General features: G+C 35.1%; 2 protein-coding genes across 3 annotated transcripts in view; one reads left to right on the top strand and one right to left on the bottom strand.

The window, feature by feature from the left end:
- On the bottom strand, nucleotides 1-3601 carry LOC113229649. Its single transcript, XM_026463318.1, has 3 exons — nucleotides 3490-3601; nucleotides 3082-3411; nucleotides 1-780 (listed from the first exon to the last, which is right to left on the bottom strand). The coding sequence occupies exons 1-3, from the start codon at nucleotides 3562-3564 to the stop codon at nucleotides 718-720; spliced, it is 468 nt and encodes a 155-aa protein (XP_026319103.1). The 5' UTR covers nucleotides 3565-3601; the 3' UTR covers nucleotides 1-717.
- A 1894-nt stretch (nucleotides 3602-5495) lies between these two features.
- The window catches only part of LOC113229432 (blood vessel epicardial substance-like), a 96373-nt gene continuing 75485 nt past the window's right edge, over nucleotides 5496-26383 (top strand). The window contains exon 1 of one of the 2 annotated variants that reach the window (XM_026463014.1): nucleotides 5496-6048. In XM_026463014.1, coding sequence (XP_026318799.1) covers nucleotides 5548-6048 — 501 coding nt within the window. In that variant the 5' untranslated portion in view covers nucleotides 5496-5547. The remainder of the gene's footprint in view (nucleotides 6049-26383) is intronic. The other variant, XM_026463015.1, reaches the window with a different exon arrangement.

The raw sequence follows: 26383 nt of genomic DNA on the forward strand, positions 1-26383 counted from the left end.
AAAGCAGAAAATATTAATTAGGTCTTCTTAATCTATAACACCTAGTTATTTTCAATATTATTATTATTATGTTGTGTAATATAATATACTAATATAATATAATAATACATAATAATTATCATAAACAACAACTTTCATTCCATGACTTTTAATAATTTATCAGATTTGAATTTCAATAAATAGATTTAAATAGATCGCTCTAAACGGTAATAACTCTGTGCAGGATGGGGGTGGCAGTGGTGGTGGTAAAATAAGCAAGCTGAAGTGGCACCGGGCTGGCCATATCTGTCGAAGCATCGATAGGGGAAACAGTTTGGCAAACCTAGTGTAGGGCGTCCTTTGGCTACATGGAGTGATGATCTGCGATAGGCTGCTAGCAGCATGCGACAAACTGAGGACCGGGCGAAAGACTCACATCGGGAGAGGCAAATGTCCAGCAGTGGACTGCGATAGGCTGATGATGACATGGGCAGGAATATTTGCCCCAGTTAATGTCCTTAACCTTATGGTACAGGGAATTCCCTAAATTGCGACTAGGTACGTAATTGTGACCAAGAGAGTCTTGCATATTCCGTTATTAATAACGTAAAATAAGTTTTATCTTTTTCTCATAACAGTCACAATAGCCCTAACATAATGGGCCAAAATATCAGATATTTTAAGGGAGATGAAGACTAAAGATGTTGACGATTCAATTTGGTATTATGTAAGCTGAATTCATGGCCAAGTTATGGGTTTTCTTCCTTTTTTAAGCGGAGGACTACTGATTGCGGGGGTCACCTGAAATTAAAAAACAAATTGTGTATTATATTCCACCACTTCAAATTGATAATTTGCAAATTTATTTAATTCTACGAAATTCACTAATATTGGTTTATGTTCCAAAGCTCCACAATTAGATTATGAACACGAGAACAAAGTGTCAATGAACAATTTCTATACATAGGGAAATTATGTTAAATTAAAACTGCTTATTAATCTTGTACATAGGCAAAATTATAATTAGAAGGTTTTGTTTTGCTTTTCAAATTAATAAAATGTTACATATATTTTATATGTATTATGGGAACGAGAGTAGACCCCCAGATTTGAACCATCAACCTCTTCATTCCCAAGCAACCATTATCCAACTAGGTTACCACCCCTATAATCTATAAGAAAAATATTTATTACCTGAACCTTTGCCCAGCAAAGGGAAAGAATAGGTTTATGGATAATAGTCTTTTAGTTGTCTTTCTTGAAGACAGAGTAAAATGCCATTTCCAAGGTCGCCTGTTCTTTTTAAATTTTAATTCCCGCATTGCAATCCTTGTCGGAGATTATCACTTCTTCTAATTATTGGTCACACAAGAAACTTTCTTATCAACAGGTTTAACAAAATTTCTAACCTCCCCTTCCCTATTTCCCAAAATTATATGAATCCGTTGTTTGAAACTGACTTTAAATGTGTAACGGTCCGCCCAACAGTCTATCTTAGTTTTGGAATCATGAAAGATACCCCTGGAGCAAACCAAGTCTTCAACCATATAGTTGAGAGAGAATGGCATGACTGGACTGTTTTTACCGACGCTTCAAAATTTGCCTCCAAGACATTATTAAGCTACCGTTTCATTCCAAAGACAATTTGTCTATCACCCTCCCAATTATGGAAGCTCTGTACCAGCCAGGTAACTCTGGGCTGGATTCCCAGTCACAAAGGAATCAGTGGCAACGAAGCAGTAGACGCCTTTGCAAAAGATGCGACAAGAATTAGCGTATTCCAGAGATCTGCTCGCCATGACCAAACCCCAAATGCTAGCCTCCTGGTCGGAACTACGGAAGGAATCACGACAAACTGTTGGTAGATACTATGGTAACCTCCAACCAAATTTACCCACTAAACCTGGTTTTTTAAACGTTGAGATTTGTCTAAAAACATCACTTCCACCATTATACGTCTGCGCTTAGGCCATGTTTGCACCCCTGTATTTTTGCGTAAAATCAGAGTCCGAGATCACTCTCTGCACGAGTGCGGCCTAGAAGACGGTACCTTGGAACACATTTTTTTCAATTGCCCTAATATTGCAGTTCCACTTTATAACTTACTTCCTCTAAAACTCCCCTGCCCCAGTAACATAAACAACCTCTTAACAGTGTTTTCCCCCTATATTGTTACTCTATGTAAAATTATCCACTTAAATAATATATATTTATAAATACATGTTACATGTTTGCGCTGTCTTTTGTTTTAGATTCTCAACTGAGTACCCCCATGGACCAACTCATCAACACCGGTTAATGTCAAAATAGGAGCACTGAGCTCCTATTGTGACATTATTTATTTAGTTTTTTTCTTTCGACCATGATGTTGGCAAAATCATCATTTCTCCTAATGATGGAACCATATAAATAAAAAGTGAAGTGAAATAGTCATGTAGTTGTTGTCAACAGTTTTATCGATGGATTGTAAAAGGTAAACTTTTACCAAAAATGTCTGAATTGTGGCTGTTACGTTTTAATGGTTACTAATTGCATTATTGTATCTTTATTCTTATTTTGACAGTTAGCCTATTAGTTTTGAAATCAATTTTCAACAGGCGGATTAGATTATGTATATTAAATCAAAATTTAAAAAGATATGAAAAACATTCTCTTATTTGTATTTTTAACAGAAAAAGTTCTAAATTTAGTATATGTGTGTATAAATTTTCTAAATTGACAATTGCAATGAACCTATACCCAGCAATTGGACAAATAAAGGGCTGGTGATGATTCATATGAAACAAGTTCGGCTATTTATTTCATAAGTGTGGCCATCATTCCGTCGATAGACAATGTAATATTTATTTATCGATGTAATCACTAGCTGAATGCAAACAGGCAATATTTTTGCATAATGAATCGTCATTTTACTCCATCTTCAAAAAAGACAGACTATAGTAAGAATAAACAATGTTAGAGTAGAGGAAGTGAAAAACGGTATGTTAGGCATGCAGTGGGTGGTGGACCATAGTCAGACCAGTGGGATATGGCAGTTATGGTATGTCTAACCTACTAACTAATATGTAATTAAGACTGTTCAATTATAATACAGGTACTTACTGCGTCAATAGACATTTTTCTTTTAGTACCATTTACACCATTATTCTTCTCTGATACCTTGTCTAACCTTATTCTTTTCATATGTCCTGATAACAAGTCGGGAGGGGGCTTTACTCTATCGTGGTTGGAGTGAAACTTTCTATTTTGACTAACATCTATTGTGTTGAGCTTCGGAATACGTTCCGGGCTCATACGGCGAGTTTTATTCAGTACTTTCCCTCGTCCGCTATCTTTGTACTTTCTTTGCCCGTACGGCACGCAGAATCTATGAAACAATTCTAATAAGTCGTCCCTAGCCATCCCCTCGATCTCAGGAACACGCAAATGCCTCTAAAACAAATGTAAATAAAGTAACTTATGCAATATAAACAAAAAAAACATTTCAGTCAAGTGCTGCGCTATAAATACCTGCTGTATTATGTATACAAGTTGTTCATTTGTTAGCAGTTCAGGGTGCAGTAACATATCACAAGGTATTTCCATGTTAGTTCTTTTAATTATTTAACACATAAACTAGGAGTAATATTACAACGAAAGTTTTTATTTTGGAGAGACCACCCAAGACCACCCGCACAATAACCGCATGAAATATATTTTTTTAATTTATTGAACATTGGCTACGAGGACATCAGCTTAAAACTACAACAAAACAAATAAATGAGTAAAAACTAAACTTAAACACTATAACGTGATAATTAATAATACAAAAGAAAGTATTTACAACGGACCAAAGGTATTGATTAAAAAAGCAAAAATAATATTATACAAAGTGAAATTCTTTGAAAGTCCCTGTACAGTATTTGGTAAACTATCTGAATTTACAATATCTTTACTTTACTTTACTTATACAACAAGCGCTGTAGATTAAAAAATGGACAACTGAAAAATAGGTGATTGAGATAACAGTGTTCGAATGTTCAGTATTTACAAAGTGAATTATTAGGTGATATGGCGATTTTAATCTAAAAAGATGTGAAGGAAATTTACAACGACCTATCCTTAATAAATAAGTTGTAATAAAGTTTCTACTCATAAAAGTAGAAGCTTTTTCAAACCAAGAAACGAAACAAATAAATTCGTTTGTAAATTTTGATTATAGCGCTACGTTCAAGGTTTAGCCTAAACCTTACTCAGTTTACTTCTTAAAGGACGGAAAAAAAAATAAAGGAAAAGGTTTAACCTTGATAAAATCCTTAGAGGATGGAAAAAAATAATAAAATCTCTGTCATTTTGTAGAAATATTGGCGTTTGTCTTAAAATAAAACGCAATCTTAGCTGACAGCTGTCAAAAATAGAGCTGCCCGAATAGTTTGTTCTCTAATCCATTAATCAGATAAATGGATACGAATGATCGATTAGACATATTGCTTAAATAAATATTTCCTTACCTACTCCTCAATTTTATTTGACTACTGACATACTCTGGCTGACTATGAAGTTTCTATTTCACAGCTTTTAAAAAATCACACTAATAAGTCAGTTTTTTCAACGGTCTTACAAAATGCAACTATGTTTGAACCTATATTCTTTAATGTTCCAGTCTCGACATTATGGATGCAAAAGTTGTCTTCCGGGTAACCTCTTCACTTATAAACTATCATTGCAATAAGTCCAAACACGAAAATCAGGATTTAAGCCTGATTATTCTAATTCATACCACTAAACTTAGGTACACATCTCTGATAAAAATTTATTCGATCAAGCAAGGTTAAATATTATAAAAATTTTGCTTTAATTTCGTACAAATTTTAATAAATAAAAAGAATAGCAATAAACAGTATTTTTTTAATCGAGTTCTTAGGTTTTCGCGATTGTTATTCGTAGGAAATGAAACTATTTTTCCGGATTTAAATCGCGTATATTTGTTTTTTCAAAAAAGTGTTTTTTTCTTAACAACTGCAAATGATTTAATGAGTGCTCAGAAATTGACAGATTTTTAATCCAGTTTGTTAAGGTGTGCACATTAACTAACCGCTTCTTCTTTTAGAATTATAGCTATGAAATAATCGGTTTGAATTATTTCAACGTTTTCTCGTTATGCAACAATAATTTGAGTTTGCGGACCATAGTCTCAACTCTACATAAGTCAATTGGTTCGTCGTCAACTAGTCAGTACTCACTGTCAGTACTCGTCAGTCTTTTAGTTTGTTCGAGTTGTTCGGCTGTCATTCGCGTAGGCTTCGATTGTTTGCTTCTTTTCTATCTCCTAACATTTATTTCGACTCTTGAAGCCGATTTTATTCTACACGTATTAATTTATTACCAATTTCCACATTGGACCACCTTCACTCAATGCTTCAATCTGTGCAGTGTTAGTGCTAATTTTATTTTCGTGTAGTTTTAAAAAAATATTTAAAAATTTTTAAAAATATGAAGTAAATAAAAAATACTGCTTTTAAATAAGTTGTGGTTAATAAAAGTTGAGGTCGCAAATGGTAGCTGCGGGAGTTTCGATGAGAAAACTTGATGGGGAGTGTTTTTATGATGTTTATATTGAGTGCTTTTGCGATCGGCATCGTCGCTGGTCTTCAGAATGTTACGGAGCCCACGGAAGGCAATGACGTCACTGAAGCTGTAAAGTCGACAGACATGGGTCTACTGGTGCCAACAAAGGCTTCGGACCCGCGCGTGCTAGACCATTTGAATGTGACTATACAGGATCACACTTCTATGTGGGATATGTATCTTCACCAATGCTCCTCGTGGAAGCCGATTAACCATATATTTTTCCAAGTGACGAATGCCTGTTTTCTGCTCGCGTTTTTGGCGCCACACACTCCCTCTGGTCTGATATGGTTAAGAGTATGTCTGGTGTTAGGTTGTGCATTTTCTGGTTTCTACGCTTGGGTGGAGTGCAATTTGGATGCGGTGATATGGGACTGTGCGTTTTTAGTGATAAACTTTGTGTATTTAGCTATGCACTTCTATTTGCTGCGGCCGATCAAGTTTCATAAAGAAATTGAGGAGGTAAGTATATCTTTAATAAGCTTACTATACACTTGTATATGAAATAATGTTAATAATAATGCAAATTACTCTTAATATGGTCACATTAATTAAATACTGGGATTCACTTGCAATGCAGATTCCTCTGGGAATAATAAGTGAGAAACTCCATGTGGGGTGTTCTATGTAAATAAATAGACATTTAATTTTGTACACATTTGTCACTCACTGTATTTATTTCAAATATCATAGACAAAAACAATTTGAAAGAACGAAATGGGCCGCTACCTTGGATTTTCGTCATCCAAGTACACAGAAGTTGTAAATAAGCTTCAGTAGAAAGTTTTTGTTTATTCTATATATTTATGCGTTTCCCACTAAAATAAATATGTGCTTTTGTGAAGACGATTGTCAGTTTATTTTTATTACTTATGTATATCACTATTTTTCATGACAAAATTACTAACCTTATAATTGTTAATACAAAAACTAAACACTAAGAAATATTCCTTCAATCTGGCTGGATTCGAACTGGTGCCTTCAACATACTGTACCTGACGCTCTACCAACCCAACTGAGCTACGGAACAAACTAGCACACCTTACGAATTTTTGTGTGCTTGTTGCAGATGTTTCTGATTTTTAAATGCCATCTGTGAGAAATTTGTGAAAGTTTTTCTTCACTCAGCCAGGTTTTCAATAAACCTAATATTACAATTACTATTCTTCTTAACATAAATTACATTTGCATGATATGCTGTGATACAAGTGTAAGAATGTTCATTTCTTTAAATGTATTCTACTCTACACTTCTAGAATTGTAGAAGTAGAAAGCGTACATCCCGGGTGCTTGATGTTTTTTAAATATATTACCCTGTATCAACATTATGTGAAGACATTTGCCAAGATTTATACTGTTGTAGTAAAACAAAAATTGAGGCATATTTTAGCTGCAAAAAGTATTAAAGAACTGTTGAATGTGTGTATAAGCTTAAAGAATTTTATTTACCTGCAACAACTGTGATACTTACTTGTGACCCTTAATATTTTAACTTGGGCCACCAAAATTGTCCTCTTACATTTTATACAGCAATTTATTATTGTTAGGTGCCCAGTGCCTATTCTTTCTACAAATACGTGCTCTGCTGAGCTACAATACTGCCTCCAAATTAAACATCCTTCAAAGAGTCCAAAACAACATACTTCGAACTATCAGTGGTACCACATGGTACACCAGGAACACTGAAATCCACGAATACCTGGAGATTCCGACAATTGTAGAAGTGATGGATGTATATAGACATAAACAGGGATCTGTTCAATACTCATCCAAATCCTCTCGCTAAAGCACTGGTTGATGGTGGCAACATTAAGAGACTAAAACAACAGCATGTGTTCGACGACTAGGAGTGGCTGAACAAGTGGCTTTCTCGCTCTCAAACGCCAAAAATCACTCAAACAAGTAAAGTCTGGCGACTGATTATAAATAATAATACTTAATTAAGAAAAAAAATTAAAAACTAAATGGGTGTTGAAAAGGCTGGCAGTTACATTATCCAACACCTATTAGCCTAGTCATGCAAAATGGGTGTGCAGCATTTTGGGCATGCATTTTGTTTTCCAGTTATACTCATGTCCCAAGCCATTCTGTGTAAGTAGTCATAGTAGTTAACATAATGTTATTACTATTCTTTATTTCTTGAATAAAGACACGAAAATAATTAAATATGAATGTATTCTTATTCAAAATACACTATGAAAAATGTGTAAAAAAAATTAGTACAAAAAATTAATTGTATAAAAGTAAACCTCAACATTAAAACAATTCAATACCTACTTAATTCTTGAACTGAAGGTCAGCTAAATCGTAATATTGAACAAAGGCAATTTTAATTATTGCAATCGTAATTGGATTTTAAAGATATTATTTCATTGAGGTGCGTAAATGAGGCATATCAATACAGTACCTATAACTGTAGGCACACATGACTAAAAATAACAGGAGTTCTGTATTTTGTTTTTGCGCCAAAAACAAAAACATGAAAGTTATTTCAAAGATATTATTGATAAATTATTGACCTTATTTGCAACTAAAACCTTTTACGAATTTTGTTTTGTGGATTACATCTATGAAAGAAACGACAAAGTTAATTTTGTTGTTTAAAAAAAATTACCATTTTCCCGCCGAAATTCCGGCGCGAAATATCATTAATTTTCCACCAATCAGTAGGTCACTATTTTGTCATAGAGGTCATTTCTATGATTGAAACATTGATTGGAGCAAATAGAAAGCGTCGAATTTACGCAAAATTGCAGTACATATGACGCTAGGTTTAGTCAAGAAATGTTACGCATAATAACAGTGTCAGATGGTGAGACATATCACCTACTTAAACATGTAGTGTTATCATTGCCTAATTTATCCACAACTTTATATTTGCACTTTACCTGTTAAACAAACAAATTACTTGTTACCTACTAAAACGTAATAAAAATTAAAATATAATTATTTATTATCTCGTTGCTTTAGATTTTGCGTTGGCTTTGATACGTGTGAGGTAGACGTGGAGTAATTAACTGAATAATGCTGAAACATTATTCAGCTTTTAGAAATAAAATATAGGCTCTTAATGTAAAATAAGCTCATATTTCCGCGACTTGTTTGTTAAGGAACACGGGAGAGACAATTTAGAGCAATTGAGGGGCGTTGACGATGTCCAGACGGCGCTACCGCTTTTGAAAAAAATACCTGATTTATTTATATAAAATACACTACAAATATATATTTTGTTAAGTTAAATATAAAATTTTTAAGTTAATGTAAAAAATACGTGTTTTCAATAATTTTTTGTGGTGGCGGGCGTTGACATTTTTTATCTTGCCTAGTGAGCGCTCGAGCGGTGAGCCAATATGTTTGGGAACCTGTGATCTTGTACAGCGTTTTCCATTTGGTGGATCGCGACCCGATACCGGACCTTCAGAATAAAATACCGGGTCGCAACATTCCTTGTAGAAGTGGAACCAGACCACAGGACAAAACTTTCGTCATTTTTCGCGAACTTGGATTCTTCAGTAAAAAATAAGCAGCAGCTCCATACTTCGCACTAAATAGGCGATACTGAAATAATATTAGTAAAACATTCTTGGTAACAATAAATGTTTATTATTTTACTTAATGTAACCAGGTTGGGCTTAAAAGTATTGAGTGGGTCACGAAGAAGCGGAATGAAAATTACCTGGCCATGGCAGAACAATGTTTGGGAAACACTGGTCTAGTATATTAAACATTTTATTAACCTTGACAAAACTGATTTCTTAAATCCACGACTACACGCTATAATTATAAAAAAATCTTATTCATTTTAGATCTTTTAAATAATATTTTTAACGCATGTTCGTTAAATAGACAATATTTTGTTATATATTTGACTGGGCACAGTGAAATTTTACAAAGCATACATTCCACAAAAAAAATGGTTATTGACTGACGAATTAAATAAATCAGTTAAGATAACAGAAATTAAAGAGAATAAGATTTTTTTTTATTAAATGTTTGCACATATCAACTTAGGAAGACGATGAAATATAATTATAACTTTTTATCAATAAAAAAAACCGTTTTTGTCAACAAAAGACCTCAAACGTTTGTTGAATTACATCTATTTACCAAGTTTTATTGAAATCAGTTAACGGAAAGTGGGTGAAATCCAATTAACGAGATACATCCCCTTTAGAGGTGGAATATTTTCTGAAAAAATTGAATGGGACTGTAGTGTATGCACATAATGTACCATAGACATTAGACAATATAAGTTACACTGCGGCGGCCGACCGTTCCTGCATTACGACACTAGACAGTGGTGCGAGCGAACGTGTCCCACGTGTACGTGAAGTAAACACATGTTGTTTTATTGAGCTATCCATGTATTATGTAGCGTAGTAGTAGTAACGCCACAATGACTACTGAGGTATCATTCTCTTTCCAACAAAAAAATACAATCTAATTAAGAACTTTTTCCTTTATAGAAATCTGATAAAAATAATATTGAAATTGAAAAGATATCATTACAATGTAAATTGAATAGATATTTATTATAACAACTAGATAATAAAGAAGCTTGTCAAAGCCACAAGCTTTCTTACCTATTTACTGTTATAAAATACAGATTATGTGAATAAATGTAATAGATATAATTATTCACAAGACATAGAACAAGCTAAATGAGTTTAATGTGTTGTTATTTAACAATCCTTTTGAAAATTACCACTCTATAAAATGACTTGTTACACATTGGTAAAGAAACTATTTTTTTGTTACCATGGAACCTATAAAGGACCCGAAATGTTTATTTCGAAGAACTAAGTTACGATTTCGTTTAACTAAGGTAAACGATTCTTTTGTGGGGAACTGTATACGTTTTTACAATAAATTCCGGAAAATATATTAATTAAGATTATCATTTCCTAAGTTTAAAACTTACATTAAAAAAGTCATATTACAAAATTGAAGAGTATGTTTTAGATAAAGAAGTATGGAAAGACAACAAAAGTCTAGATTTCACACAATTATGATTCAAAGTGTATTCCGTAGCATTTAAGTTTATTTGAAAGGAGCAATTCCTAGAGTTTCTTGCTCGTTCTTCTCAGGGAGGTCAGCGTAGTGATCGAGCAGTAGCCTTAGAATAATAACGCATAGAAACCTAGCCCGCACACGCTAAGTGAGGCAAATTGAAGCGCGCCCAATGGGCCTACACGAGCGGGCGGGCCTTCAGTGCTCAAGGTCAACTTGCACCGCGAACAGCTTAAGAATTTTAGCTAAAAATGACGAAATGTGCGGTAAATGAGTGTAAAAATACGTCAGACATACATAAAATAGATACTAACATCACATTCCACAAGGAAGTAACGCGTTTCAACTTGTATTTTTAATAAATATTCACTAAAACCGAAAATTAACCTACTACTAAAACTAGCCCACATGAATTTGATTTTTGCCTCACTTGTGACAGTTCGTTTGATATGAAACTATCATTCTATGCGTTATTATTCTAAGGCAGTAGCTTAAAAAATGACGTTTTCAAGTGTTAAAATTTTACTTAAGAGACAAATGATTATTTGACCTTGACTTTGACTTTGAACAAATATACGCGATTTTAAGTCCGCGTCTTCCGTTAAAATACCACTATCTAATTACGCCCAGAAGGCTTGAACATAAGTGTCAAGTTAATAGTATATTACGCTAAATGTTACGAAATGCAAAGTTGAACTTTATTGAATATTGCATCATTTACGACCTTAATGTTACAAAAAAAGCAGTAACCATCGTGAGTTTATTACACCTAGATTATCTTCCAGATAATAAGCAGCATTTTTGAGTGTTCATCAGTTTTACTTTGTAGGCAGTTTATGCTTATTTTCGGTGCCTATATTATTATGTACTTACATACAATATTGGCATAGAACACTGTAGTGCTTAATGGGCGTGTCACGTATGCCAACTAGGCTTGTATAGTTCATGAACTACGAACTATTAGGAATATATTCCCTACACTGACCGGGACGAACTAGTTCGTCTTGCACGGTTTTAATAGTTCATCGTTCTTTTTAGTTCAGTACGAACTAGGAACTGTCTTCGTTGATAGTTCACCTGTCTTTTATACAGTAGGAACGGTGCGAGCGGGACAAATAGCTATCTTACACTTACACTTTTAGTACAAGTTCGGGTGGGATGCACGATTGAACGTTCCCAGCTTGTTCTAAGTCTCTAATACGTATCTACATTATGTACATAGACAAGCTTGCAAAAAAGTAATATTTTTGGTAGGTATCTGTGTGTATAATATCAACCTACGTATAGGAGGATTATATGAAATAGTTGTACCTAGATATTGATTTTTAAACACACCATTCTAACTTTCTTATTTTGTAAAAAAAAAAGATTATTTAGTTAGAATGACAGTCTTTAAACCTGTAAAATATGAAGGAAAATCAAATGTACCGATTCCATACAAATTGTAATTTAAATATTTAGTACAGTGTAGTATTGACCTCATAATACTAGAAGTCCGTAGTTGTTCATGTGAATAAAATTACTCGTTTGGAGCGTTCGTTCAATGTTCGAGCAAGGACAAGACGAACTAACTAAGGAACTAGATGAACTAGAAGACCGACCTAGTTCAGTTGACCGATTGAACTAACTAGGATCGCTCCCGCTAAGGACCGATCAGGGACAAGTCTAATGCCAACAGTACGCGGAGGTCTGCGTACTTGAGCTCACGCCGTCATTTCGCTTTGCACGTTATGGTCGTGTCAACTATCATGCGCAAAACCTTGAAAATCGTTGAAAAATGCCTTATTTTGCTACTTTGGAGTGAAAAAATTATTAAGTAGATGATCCGCACGTGTAATATTCATAGTGGTGTGTCGTGTTATCATCGTTGAATCTTATTTCATTTAATGTTAATAAATCGTCTACATACTAATATTTCTATAATAATAATGTTTCTGTTTCTTGTAATAGATTATTTGTTATAAAAAACGAAAGTAAACCACATCCCGCTGCAGTATGGTCGACTTTTTTTTTGGAGAACGTTAATAGGCGTTAATCGTTCGTCATCTTTCAGCTATTGCCGCTAGATGGCAGCGTATTGAATGAAATAGAAAATCAAAACGCCGTAATTTGCAATAATAGGTATTTGACTTTCAACGATACGCCAACTGGGTGAGGTTTAAATTATATTAACGGTCCAAAATTTGTAATTAAGTTTTTATCGAATGTCAGGATGTTTCAGCATCACGAATTTTTTTTTGTGAAATTACTCCACCAGTTTGTTATAATTATTAAACAAAGATCGTACACTTAGAAAAAAATCACTTCGATCCCGTTGGATTCGAACCAACGTCTCGCAGCAAATCGTGTCTGAAGCTTAGTTGACATAACAGATCTTTGTTTAATAATTAGTCAAGAATTTGTTACGTCTTTTTAAATTAGAAACTATGACCAATCATTATCAAGATTTCATAGTGTTTAAACTTATGATAATGTGACTTTTGGCGACGGCGACTCGATGCTTAACTCTTCCAATTTTTTTTTCTTTCGTGGCATAGAGTATTATTCGAAATACGAGGTTACTTTAAGTGGTTTATGGTCTAGGTGCTCTATAGCCTTACAGAGGCTAAACAACGTTGACACAATAACAACAAAAACCTGTCTAATTATGCCTTAATGTCGAGTCATACTGCATAATCAACCTGTTCTTAACATTTATTTTGTTCAACCTTGTACGAAAATGCTGTGTAAGTTTTTTCGTAATTGTATTTTGTTACCGAAGTAATGTGTTTACTTAACATAGCATTCAAGGTCAACGATATGATCGAAAAAATCCCCTTCATTCTGATTGGATTTTCATTGACAACTTGTAAAAAGAGTTGGCGCATGCATGAACATTTGTGGCATACCAATAAGGGGTATCGTGGTCGCGCAGGCTTTGAAGCACGTGAGATGCACGATTTATTCCACGATATTTAAGGCGAGGTATTTCATCGCGAGCTTAGAAGGTGAGGTGTGCGGGTTCGCCCCCTCGCGTCCGGCAATCCGTGCGCTGTAAATTAATATGGATAGAATAAAAACTGGCGGAGAAAATTTGACTCAAATCCGATGTCAACAAGCGCCTGATGGCGACTGACGGGGCAGCAGGCGGCGCGGCGAGTCGTTAAACCGCTGGGCAATTGCAAATTTTAGGATAAATATGAATTTAATAACTAATAGGGCTTCAGTTGAAAACCGAAATTTAGCAGTTTTTGTGTAGTACTTAAAGAGAAATATCTTCATATAGAAATTATGCACAAAGTTAGATATTTTACTCTTAAATAATTCGTTTTAGACTTTTTAATTTGATTTTATATGATCGGAAAAAGTACATCATATCATGTTAACACATTAGCACATTCTTTAGGTAATATCCTTAGGTGTATCGTATATTTTTTGTAAGATCGTTACATAACAGTAAATACCTAAACCATTTTATATGGGAAGACAGTTTTTCCCGCTTCCCCTCCGGTGACTCACCTTGAACATTTGCCTTTTAGAAATGTACTCTCTTACAGTAAAATAAGCTCATAGTCCCCTGACGTATTTATTACGGAACACGGGAGAGACTGATTTTGTCGTTGATGGACGTATTAAAAAAAATTGAAAATTTTGCGGAAATTTGTAATTTTTTAAATTGGAGCGAAGTTTAGTCAATCGTCTTTCGGGCCCCATGGTTCTCAAACAAGTTGAATTCGAATTTTTTGTGTCGAATGTAAAAATTAAAAATAATTAACTTGACGACCTCCGTGGTCGAGTGGCTTCCACACCGCTTTTCATGGTGTCACCAACTCTGAGGTCCCGGGTTCGATCCCCAACCGGGTCAATGTAGAAAACTAAATTATCTATATTGTCACGAGTGTGGGTGTTTATTGTACCGTCGTTGTTTCCGATTTTCCATAATACAATTGCTTTAGTTACTTTGGGATCAGAGCAACGTACACGTGATTTTGTCTAATGTTTATTTATTTATGTATTAATATTTAAAGAAAGTAAAAATTGCTATGATATCCAACTTCTAGTGGGATATCGACAAGAAAAAAATTGTGATCCTTGGATGTAAATATCACGATGATCATTTCATTCCCCAAAGATTGCAAATTAAAAAAGTTACCGGAGCCAAGTAATATTTTTATGCACAACTTTGTACTCATGGGAAATAAAAACTTGGTATTTTTTAAATACACGTTTTATCTTCATAAAAGAAAACAATACAAAACAAATTTAGAATGTCAAGTACACCTAATAAACTAATTTTTAGGTCTTTTTTCAACTTCTCTTTAACTTATCTTTTTAAAATTTTGTTACATTCAAACAGCAGCGAATTTACATAAAATGATTTACGTTATGAAAGCTTTTGTCAGTTGATGTCATAATAACCATGGTTTGTGGCGCCATCTAGTATAGCCTATTGTCTTGCGTATTATGCGTATTATTCGTATTTTTCAAAATATCTTTTGTTATTTTTTCTACCTTTCCTCACCATACTCCGTAAAATTTAGCTTATTTGGTATGGCGGGTTGGCAAAATTAAAACGACGTACATTTGTAACAGCGTCCAAAAATAATGTATATTTTTAAACACAAACAAAACAATAAATAATAATATTATTAATTTATTTCGGACTGCGGGACCACAGTTTTAGTAACAATGTAACTTAATCTAGCGTTACTAAGAATTGAATATATTGAATTTAAGCAGGTGAAACTCTCCGACAGAACCACGCGTAGTACAGCTACTGGTTTGAAGCCATGTGCAGCTGCACCCAGCGCCGTACCATCATCGGAGAGTCCTATCTGTTGGAAAGGGCGCTGAGGATGCCATTCGGACTGGCGCGTAGCCGACCTAGGAGTGAGGCTCAACACGTTCTTATTATACTAAAGAAGCATACATGCCTCAACAAAATATATTAAGAGCACCTAAATACTTGTGTGATAGATTTACGTTACACTACGTAAAAATACGGCAATCGAAACAACTACAATCTACAAATCATTGATAATAACAACAACGCACACACTCAACATAGCCCCGCACTAGGGAAATCCTGTGTCGCGGGTGCCATGGACACATACATAGACAAACACAAATTACACCCAAACTCACGAGAGAAATAAATGTAGGCCATACAAATATTTCTCCCGGCCCGGGAATCGAACCCAGGACCTCTGCGTGTCAGTCCGGCATGGTAACCGTTCGGCCACGGAGGCAGTTGATATATCATATATAATTTTAAGTACTGCCACCTTACCTATTTCTGCCTTACCTTTACCTATTTTGGAGGATAAAGGTGGTGGTGAAATTACAGGCACATGGGACTTGTCAACTTATGTCTCAGGGTGACGGGCGCAGTGCCCCTCAGATCTTTGCGATTTGAAACTCTGAGTGGCACTGCAACTGTTATAGACAGGCCTGTAGCTTACCATCAGGCACACGACATGTTCGTCCCGTCGCTTGATATATCATTAATGAGTAAAATCACAATTTGATAAAATGAAGTTACGTCGAACGGAAAAAAGTTTGTGTTGAGAGTCGATCAACTAGCCATCGATCAGTCGAGAAACAGCGATAATATTTAAAATGTTACGTGTTTTGATAAAAGAAAGAAAGAAACTGTGCAATTTTGGTAATTTTATTATGTATGTATGCTCGGTTACATATACGGAAATTAAAGTGAAAATTAACAAATAGTGCCGCTACGCCTTCTCGCCATTGTTCGTGGAGCGGACTAATGAATAACATGTGTTTGATTACAGTTATTACCATGATGTTATAAAACGAAAATTTAAATATATTATGACGTGTTTAAATCAGTCAGTCAGTTTAACATCGAATCTCGATTTCACTGATCGTGCCCCGAAGTTTGACATGTATCATTCTAATCAAACTAAATTTTAATTTACAAATAGACTCTCCAAAGTTAATGTCAAATAATCTTGATTAAACTCTACTCTCGTATAGTACATTCCCCTTAGAAGAATGAGCAAGAAACTCTAGGAGTTGCTCTTTGTAAGTAAATATTTGTACACATTTATAATATTTATTTCAAACATCATATATCGATTTTATTGGCAGTAGAACTTCTTGTGACAGAGTTAATCCAGGGAAGTACTGCCACCTTAACCTGTTTCAGCCGCTAAGCAAGTTATGTGAACATTACTGCGTTTCAGTTTTGAAGACATGGGACTTTTTAACTTATGTCTCGGGGTGACGGGCGCAGTGGCAGTTCCCGTCACATCTAAAGTTCTGTGCACTGCTAGTCGCTTACCACCAGGTGCACTAGATGTTCGATCGGTCACTAGGTATCATAACCTTTAGTGTAAAGTTCTATAAGTGAATATGTTTCTATGGGTCCAGTAGAAAACTTGTGGCTTATTTATTACCTAGTTATTATAATAAGTATCTATTACATTTACATTGTAATGATACCTTTTCAATTTCAACATTATTTTTAACCGACTTGAAAACAGGAGAAGGTTCTCAATTCGACTGTACTTTTTTGTGTGGTATATTACGCGATCTCTCCGACATTTGTAAACCGATTTCGATAATTCTTTTTTTTTTGTTAGATAGGGGGTATCTCAGTACTGGTTCAATTTTTTTTTAAACAAAATAAATCCACTTCTAAGGGCGGCAATTTAGGGGATGAATCCGGTTTATTGGATTTCATTCAACTTTCCGTCAACCGATTTCAATAAAACTTGTCAAATAGGCGATTCCGCTAACTTTTCAGTTCGGTTTTTTATTAATATTCCATTTAATTACTTATTTATTTGTTCACGTATTACTTTTACTTTAATGTTGTGTATTTGTGATATCGCACATGCTTAAAAAATGGTAGGATTCTTAATGTAGTTTACATTGAAAGTTAAATATTTTTAAAGTATATTTCTTAAGTATTCATTAACTGTGTAGTATGATTTTTTAATAACTTGATCTTTAAGTTATTATCAAAATCTACAACTTTAGCAGTTCTCTTAATTGTTCTGGTAGTTTATTATATATATATCGTCGCTTAAATGCTAAACGGCTACATGTCGTAGTTTACTTTTTTACAGGAGAGGCGATCAAAGTTTTCGACCTCAATTTTTAACATTTTAATATGGTTTTATTTTTAAATAACCATGTATTTATACTTAAAAGATGCGTATTTTAAGGTTCTTTAAATTTGTAAACACAGACACAACTCACAAAAAGACTGTTTAGCTCAAAACTTAGTCACGAAAGTGCAGAATGCCAAACAGGCATTTGCGTAATTCCGTTGTTTATAATGCTAAATCGCTAGGTGTCTTCGTGTAGTATTAAAGTTTGACCGTTTTTAAACACATTTTTGCAATAAAAACATTTTTCATTTACAATTTAAGCGATATTTTTACGGTCATTGCTCGTCTGCTTGAGCAGTGCAGTTAGGGATATGTATGTACTAATTTATTTTTATTTCCTATAACAAATTTAGCATTGTTATCTATCCGTGTCAAAAATCTGGGTGTTTCCTAAGAAACTTATAAATTTGCAAGTTGTAAATAAGGTAAAGTGAGTATTTTATGTTTTCCGAAGTGAGGTTATTCATGATACTAAATGACGAGACGAAAAAGTGGTGGGTCTGGTGGTTTTAAATCGGAAAGGTCTGAAGGGCGCTGCCATTGCACCCGTAACCCTGAGATATTCAACTGCCTCCGTGGCCGAACGGTTACCATGCCGGACTGCCACGCAGAGGTCCTAGGTTCGATACCCGGGCCGGGAGAAATGTTTGTATGGCTTACATTTATTTCTCTCGTGAGTTTGTGTGTAATTTGTGGTTGTCTATGTGTGTGTCCATGGCACCCGCGACACAGGGTTTCCCTAGTGCGGGGCTATGTTGAGTGTGTGCGTTATTTACTGTTTATTTATATTCGTTGATGTGCCTGTAATCAGGATTGCAAGAGTCTATACGCTATACTTTCAATGTTAACTTTTTTCATTTTTTTTACGTAGTATAATTGGCAGTATCTGATTTTTGTCGCACGTAACTGAGACATTAGATTTCATTGTTTTCAAAGCGGACATTACTAATGTGTTTGACATAAGCTGGAGTTTACGATGTGACATGCTAAACCAATTGCCCTGAAAAATTGGCCCAATATTGGTTACGACAGTAAGGTTTTTTTTAAATTATTATATCAAGAGACGGGACGAACAAGTCGTGCGCCTGATGGTAAGCACTGCCCCTGCGCCTTTCACCTTGGGACATGAGTTGACAAGTCCCATGTACCTGTAATTTCACAAGCACCCTTACCCTTCAAAACCGGAACACAATAATGCTGACATTACTGCTTGGCGGCAGATATAGATAAGGTGGCAGTATTTCCCTGGACGAACTCTTTCACAAGGAGCTCTACTGCTACCAAAGTCAGAGAGAGACGATATTGTTGTCATTATATTTAAGGCGAGGTATTTACGCGAGTCTACATTTTAGGAGGTGAGATGTGGGGGGGTCGCCTCTCGCGTTCCGCAATCCGCGCGCTCTAAATTAATATGAATAAGAGCAGGCGGAGAAAATTTTACACAAATCCGACTTCGACAAGCGCCCGATGGCGACAGACGGGGCAGCGGGCGGTGCGGCGTGTCTTTAAACCGCTGGGCAGTTTACAAATTTTGCGATAAATGTCAAATTAATAAATAATACGGCTGAAAACAGTTGAAAACCAAAATGTTGCGGGTTCACTGTTGTACTTATTATAAAATTATGTACAATGTTAGATATTCTACTCTTAAATATTTTGTTTTGACTTTAATTTTCGCCTGTTTTCAGGATTTTATATGATCGGGTGAAGAACATCCTATCGTGTAATACATTAGCACATTCTTTAGACATTATTCTTTCGAATATAGTATATTTTTTGTAAGACAGTCATTTAATGGTAAATACATGAATCACTTGATTTAGCAAAACAGTTTTTCCCGTTTCTCCTCGGGTAACTCGCCTTAAAAGAGTATTAGATCATGCCATAATCGTATATATTGCTTTTTATTTCTCATTGCTTACGTTGATTTGAGTTCAATTTCGACCCCATTTACTAAACATCACCTATCAACGGTGTATCTATACGGGGGTGGCGCTATATTGAGTATGAATCACGGTTTCGAAAGTCAATATATTCTCGGAGTAGGCGCACCGTACTTGCAACCGGTGCATTGTGCTTATGGTGCAAGACATAAGCGTTTTCGCAATACAATTATCATATTTAAAATATTTATGATGTGACATGGGCACCCCACGTGCCTGTTCCTGATTAACTAGAAACTAGTGACTAGGTATATCTTATAATAATAATAACGCATACATTCAACATATCCCCGCACTAGGTAAACCCGGTGTCGCGGGTGCCATGGACACACATAGACAACCACAAATTACACCCAAACTCACGAGAGAAATAAATGTAGGCCATACAAAATATTTCTCCCGGCCCGGGAGAAATATTTTGTATGGCCTCGAATCGAACCTCGAACCTCTGCCACAGAAGCAGTTTAAAATGTCTCTCTTATAATTATATCTCTTTTTTATTCCTCTACATTGGTGACCCTTTGGACCCAAGATATGCCAAGCATACGTCTATATAGTCACATTTCAAAGAACTCCGTTTTTGAACATAATGCTGGGGTCAAGGTCCCACTCTCCATACTAAAAAGCAAAAAGCGCTGCAATAGTAGCTAGTTTCTTATTTCCTAAAATATTTAACAGAATAATTGTTTATTTTCGTCAGATATTTGCAATAGCTGTGGATTATAGTTGCACACATATTTTGTATACTTCGTTTCAATCCATTTTAAACAAAAAGTAAACAAACAAGTCACTGACCCGACCATAGACGGTTTAGTGATGGCCAATTTTACTGCTAACTACAAATCAATTAATTAATTGAATGAATCTATTTGTTAAATTGAGTCATTGTAGCGGTTTTCCTCACATAACCTATAAAGCATACTTAAATTTTCCGAAATCCTTCAAATCCTCGCACTTGGATACAAGGTCGATTGCGATTGAAATTTTTGATTTACTAATCGATTACAAAAGCTTTAATTGAACGAAATAAATGTTCTTTTCCGTACAGCACTATGCAACCATAGACTATTCATACATCTTTAATTAAAAAATAACTCACTTTTTGATTACCATTTTTCAAATACGAATTTACGATGTTATTCAATTTAATATTGTTGGAAAAAGTAATAAGAAATATATATTATTATTATATATTATAGATTTATTGAGTGATTGCTTTAGAAATTCAATCAAACCGTTTTTTTACATTTCATTTAAAATGGATTGCAACAGACTTTAATTCTGAATAATCGACCACAAAAAGATATCGCTTAAAGCTTCGTTGACTTTACTAACGAGTTAGATTTGTATCTTGTTTATTGTTGCGAATGCCTTCCGCTAACTCATATTTCTTGCGACACACAAGGCCCCGCATTCAAGCCTACATTGCATAACCAAGTTGAGCTGTTAGGCACAAACATTGTCTCCGATCTACTGTATAATATAGCAATTTTGTGAGCGTAATTGCTTTATTATAATCTTTACATCTTAACACAAGATAAGCTTCGATTCTTAATCTGTTGTATGGACTAAAAGCAACGCTGCTTTGAAACTACAAAAATATCACACACACACACAGTTGCTCACTATTCAAGCCTTTTCACACCTCTAGAGGTAGTGTGCTAATAAAGGCATAACTGTGTATTATGGCATTTTACCCAAAGTAATCTGCGTGTCTTGAAAAAGAAGCTTAGCATAACTATCAATTCAGCTTCGGTACAGCTGTAACGAAATAAAAAAAATTTTTTTTTAATAATATTAAGTGACGGGACGAACGAGTCGTGCGCCTGATGGTAAGCTACAACATACACGCCTGTCCATAACAGTTGCAGTGCCACTCAGAGCTTTAAATGGCAAATGATCTGAGGGGCACTGCCATTGCGCCCGTCGCCCTGAGACATATGTTGACAAGTCCCATGTGCCTGTAATTACACCAGTACACCCTTCTAAACCGAAACGCAGTAATGCTTGACTTTGACTTAAGCAAAGTACACTTGAAATCGTGAAATTGATTAAAAACTACTATTCCCGCGAAGTACTGTAACTTATATTTTTAATGAAAAACGGTTAAACAAATCATTTCATTGTTGGTTAAAATATCAAAGAGGAGGAAATTCTCAATTCGGCTGTTTTCTTTTACGTTTTGTGAACCGATTCTTTTTTTTCCTGGAAAGGGCTTCCCTCCGTAGTCCCATTCTTTGAAGAAAATATTCCCCCTCCAAGGGTGGCAAATGGGGAATAAATCCGGTTTATTGAATTTCATCCTCTTTCCGTTAACCAATTTCAATAAAGCTTAGTACATAGATGTAATTACAATGAAAAAAAAAATGTTATGGCGTATGCCTATATATAATAGCTACCCAACTACCCAACCTACCATATACTTTTTCATCCAAATTCCGTAGTCCTTCCATAATCAGTAATTCTGCTTTCCCAACCCTTTCATTGGCTAAATTCGAAGGCAAAGCCGTTAATATTAAAAAAAAAATTAAGGCGAGAGCTGATCTGGTGATAGAAATGGCAGACTGATGAGATGAACTCCTTAATAGTGTACAGCAGCTTGTGTTTGGGTTCATATGTTCATTTTCTCGAGGACTTCCATATGCGTTTCAATTACCTTTTGAGACCGGTTTGTGTGAATCTCAGTGACGAATTTCATGATGGTCGCCGGTCCACTGCTGTGAACAACAAAAACATCGATGCTGTGCGCCGTATGATCAAAACAGACAAGCATGTGACATACCATGAGATTTGGGCCTCTTTAGGCAAGGCATGAATCAAATACCATCAATACAACACAAACATTTGGGTGTGAAAAAGCTGTGTTCTCGGTGGTTCCCACACAATTTGACTGAGGCTCAAAAAACGGATCGCGTCACTAGGTGTAATGCCATGCTTACCAAATTCAACGAAAGGGCGTCAAATTTGGTGTGGACATAGTAATAGGTGACGAAACATGGATTTATAGTTACGATCACAAAACAAAGCAGCAATCGAGCGTATGGGTCTTTCGAGATGAGTCGAAACCAACCAAAGTGGCGCGCGTGCAAAGTGCCTCTAAGCGGATGATTGCTTCTTTTTTAAATAAAACTGGACACGTGGCTACTGTTGCTTTGGAGAATCGTTGTACCGTGAAGAGTGGTTAGTCCACGACCATATATTTGCCTAAAGTTATTGACAAACTCCGTAAAAATAACCGACCGTTTTAAATCACAATAAAAGGCAAAAGACATAAGTGTTCAAAAAATATAAAAGGGATTGTCAACTGTTAGGAATAGGCGTGTCTCTTACCATCAGGCGCACGAGTTATTCGTCCCATCACTTGATATTATAAAAAAAATATATTTTTATTTCGTTACAGCTGTACCGAAGCTGAATTGAAAGTTATGCTAAGCTTCTTCTTCTAGACACGCAGATTACGTTGGGTTTAGTGCCTTAATACACAGTTATGCCTTTATTAGCACACTACCTCTAGAGGTGTGAAAAAGGCTTGAACAATGAGCAACTGTGTGTGTGATATTTTTGTAGTTTCAAAGCAGTGTTGTTTTTAGTCCATTAAAACAGATTAAGAACCGAAGCTTATCTTGTGTTAAAATGTAAAGATTATAATAAAGCAATTACGCTCACAAAATTGCTATATTATACAGCAGATCGGAGACAATGGTTGTGTCCATGTTGTGTCCTATATATAAATATCCATTGTTACATATTTTATTCATGATAAAAACGACTGACTTCGTATGAAATACTTTTTACTAACGATGTAATTTAATCTCGCACCATTTGGATGTAATCGGAACGAAGTCCTATTTTAAGCAGACATGTTTTCTCCCAAAACATTCCCGCGTTTTTAACTCTGACAAAATTCTCTCTGAATTTTCTGAAAGTTTTACACACCTGGTGAATCTATGTGCCTTAATACGTAAAAGAGGTCACTGTCAAAACCCTTATTTGAATCATTACAATAGTAAGAGTCGACTGCTGGGAAAGATGTTTGGGCGTATGATACGACCACAGACATGTCTGTGAATACGACACGTCGGTTTTCTTAAAATCATTATAGAAGGGAAAATCAAAAGAGTGGCAGGGGAGTACCTATACTTCGTTTTTTTAGAATGACAAAAAACGTAAACAAAGAAGCAGTGATCATCAACTTTTTTTCAGACAACAAATTACAGTAAAAGAAAATATCGTGAAAATTGTGGAGAAATGACATTTATAATGACACGATATGTTATTATTTAAAAAAATCCATTTATAGTGCGTGACCTCTGTTTCTGCAAGTTTTTTATAGTGCAGCTTTGTTTTGCATTGAGCTATGACGCGAGTTTTCCGGAGGTAGATGTTGTGCTGGCCAGCGATCCTAAAAGTGACTATCGCATTATATTTCGTTTTTAAAAATTTCGAATTTCGAAAAACAAAAACTGAGTTGTGTCGTAAAATTATAAATCCATAAATTTTACTGCACGTCTATATTGACTACAATGTACATCAATTAGCTCCTTCAACGTAGTTATGAATTAATACGAAACTTGATGAGCGGACAAACGTCAAACCGGCCATCATAGCGTGCCGGTACTTTAGTTACGATAAACTGGTAAAACACATTTTTTGGGAATTAAAGATAAAAGTTTACTTGAAAAAAATATTGCAATTATTGAATTATATGAAATATGAAAGAACAAAAATTCAGAGTAGTAAAATCATATTTAAAAACATGAAAGAAAAATATGGCAGCAACACATTATGATCACCTTTTAATTTTGTTACGTACTCACTACTAATTTTTAATTGACTTCAAAGAAAGGAGGAAATTCTCTATACAACTGTATTTTTTTTTAAGATTTACTCGGGCATTTGTGAACCGATTTTGAAGAAAATATTGTACCTGTAAGGGTGTCAAAGTAGGGGATGAAATCGGTTTTGTTCCAGTAATAGATTTCAACAAAACTTCGCAAATAGATGTAATTCCACTAACTTTTGAGGTCGGTTTTTTAAATGTTGAAATTTCAGGTAGTGGAGTTTATTTGTTAACTTTTTTTGTTTATTTAGGTATATATTGCTAGCCTTGAATAAATCTTATTCAATTCTGTGTTATTTAAACAAGAGAAAAATATAGAGTCGTATAATGAACTCGAAGTTAAGGCGCTGATCATAGTTGGCGAGTACTCCACTGACAAGAGCCTACCTCTTAAATATAAAGATGAATAAATAGCTATATCGACCTACTCATCGCCCGAACAGTTTTCAAATTTCCCAACAATGTTTGACCTCTGACCTTATACCGAGACGAGAGTACGAGAATTTGTTATACAAAACTCAATGTAAAGTTATTCTAGCGAAGCGCGATTACGAATCATTTCGATATTCGGCTTGTTACTAATTAGTAATCCGAAATTGGTCCGTATCTTATACTTTATTAACGTATTTATCAGAAAGCAAATGGTTAAGCGGAGAAAAAGTATCGCTTAGTGCACTGCGGTAGCCTGTAGCGTTGAAAGTTAATTGGCAGTGTAAGCTCGCAAAATGTAAATGATTACCTTTGTCCGCGGTTTGGCCAGTTCGTTGTGATTAGGGCTTGCAGAACCGGTCCGGTTCCTAAAATTTTGATTCTCGGTGCTGGACTCAGCTCAGTATCGGTACTCTCGGTATTCCCGGTACTTCTTGAAAAGCCTAAACTGTAACCAGTAAGTATGTTTTTTCCGGGCTATCCGTACCTACTCAATAATTTACTTAAATGTTAACACCATGAATGATAAAGGAAAACTTAATTCTCTAATCAAATTAAAGATTTTTATTCAAAATATCTATTTAAGAGGTAATTACACTATCAAATTGAACATAACACAAAATCGTAAAATCACATTGTGGTTAAGTAATAAGTTTAAGTAGCATTATAATGGCAATAACGTGCCCCCGTGCGATGTTGCCAACGGGCGATATTGCTTATAGCTCAGTAGGTAGTAGTAGGCACCCCGCCAGTACCGGGGTTTCCCGGTATTTCCGGAAACGGGAATTCCGATAGCAAGCCCTAGTTGTGATGAAACTCGCCTGCAGGCCAGCTTAATCCAGATTTAAGCCTTTGGATTTTCTTTGTGGTAGGTAGACATCATCGATCGTGACTTTGTGCGAACCTGGCAAACCTCCCGCCTCATTTACATTCATTAATATTTTCATACAAGCCTACTACTGTTTTTCTAACTGCGTAGTTTAGTCTTTTTAAGAACATTCTCGATTTGATCTGAGAACGTCCTTAGTGGCCGTTCTTTTCTGTAATGTCTTCCACGTCTGCTCTATACATCTCTTTCGCTATTTTATTGTCGTTATTCGCTCTGTGTGCCCAATCACCTAAACATACCTTTCTCTATTTCTGTCACCACGTCCTCTTTTCAACTTCATCATTACCACAATATTTTATCACTCTGTCACGTAACCGTATATTATATGTTAAGTTTTCGTCTTTCGCAAATACTTGCAATGTAATAAATATCATAAAGTGGGTTAACGGATTTTCGATTCGTGACTTAGACCACGTTGCATTACATTGGAAGACTTGTAAACCAATTGCACCATTGATAAACTTAATTTGTCTGGGCCCAAATTTTATAATTCAATTGAATTTTCCTACAGTACAGTACAGGCAACTTCATTATCTTTAAAATGAAAATGTAAACTTAACAAATG

Source organism: Hyposmocoma kahamanoa, unplaced genomic scaffold, assembly GCF_003589595.1.
Source record: "Hyposmocoma kahamanoa isolate Upper Pololo Valley unplaced genomic scaffold, ASM358959v1 62, whole genome shotgun sequence".
Lineage (NCBI taxonomy): Eukaryota > Metazoa > Arthropoda > Insecta > Lepidoptera > Cosmopterigidae > Hyposmocoma > Hyposmocoma kahamanoa.

Excerpts from the sequence above, each read along its gene's own strand:
- LOC113229649 (XM_026463318.1), bottom strand. The coding sequence starts at position 3,564 with ATGGAAATACCTTGTGATATGTTACTGCACCCTGAACTGCTAACAAAT. Across the intron at positions 3,412-3,489 it reads TTGTATACATAATACAGCAG|AGGCATTTGCGTGTTCCTGA; the intron begins GTATTTATAGCG and ends CATTTGTTTTAG. Across the intron at positions 781-3,081 it reads GAAAAATGTCTATTGACGCA|GTGACCCCCGCAATCAGTAG; the intron begins GTAAGTACCTGT and ends TTTTAATTTCAG.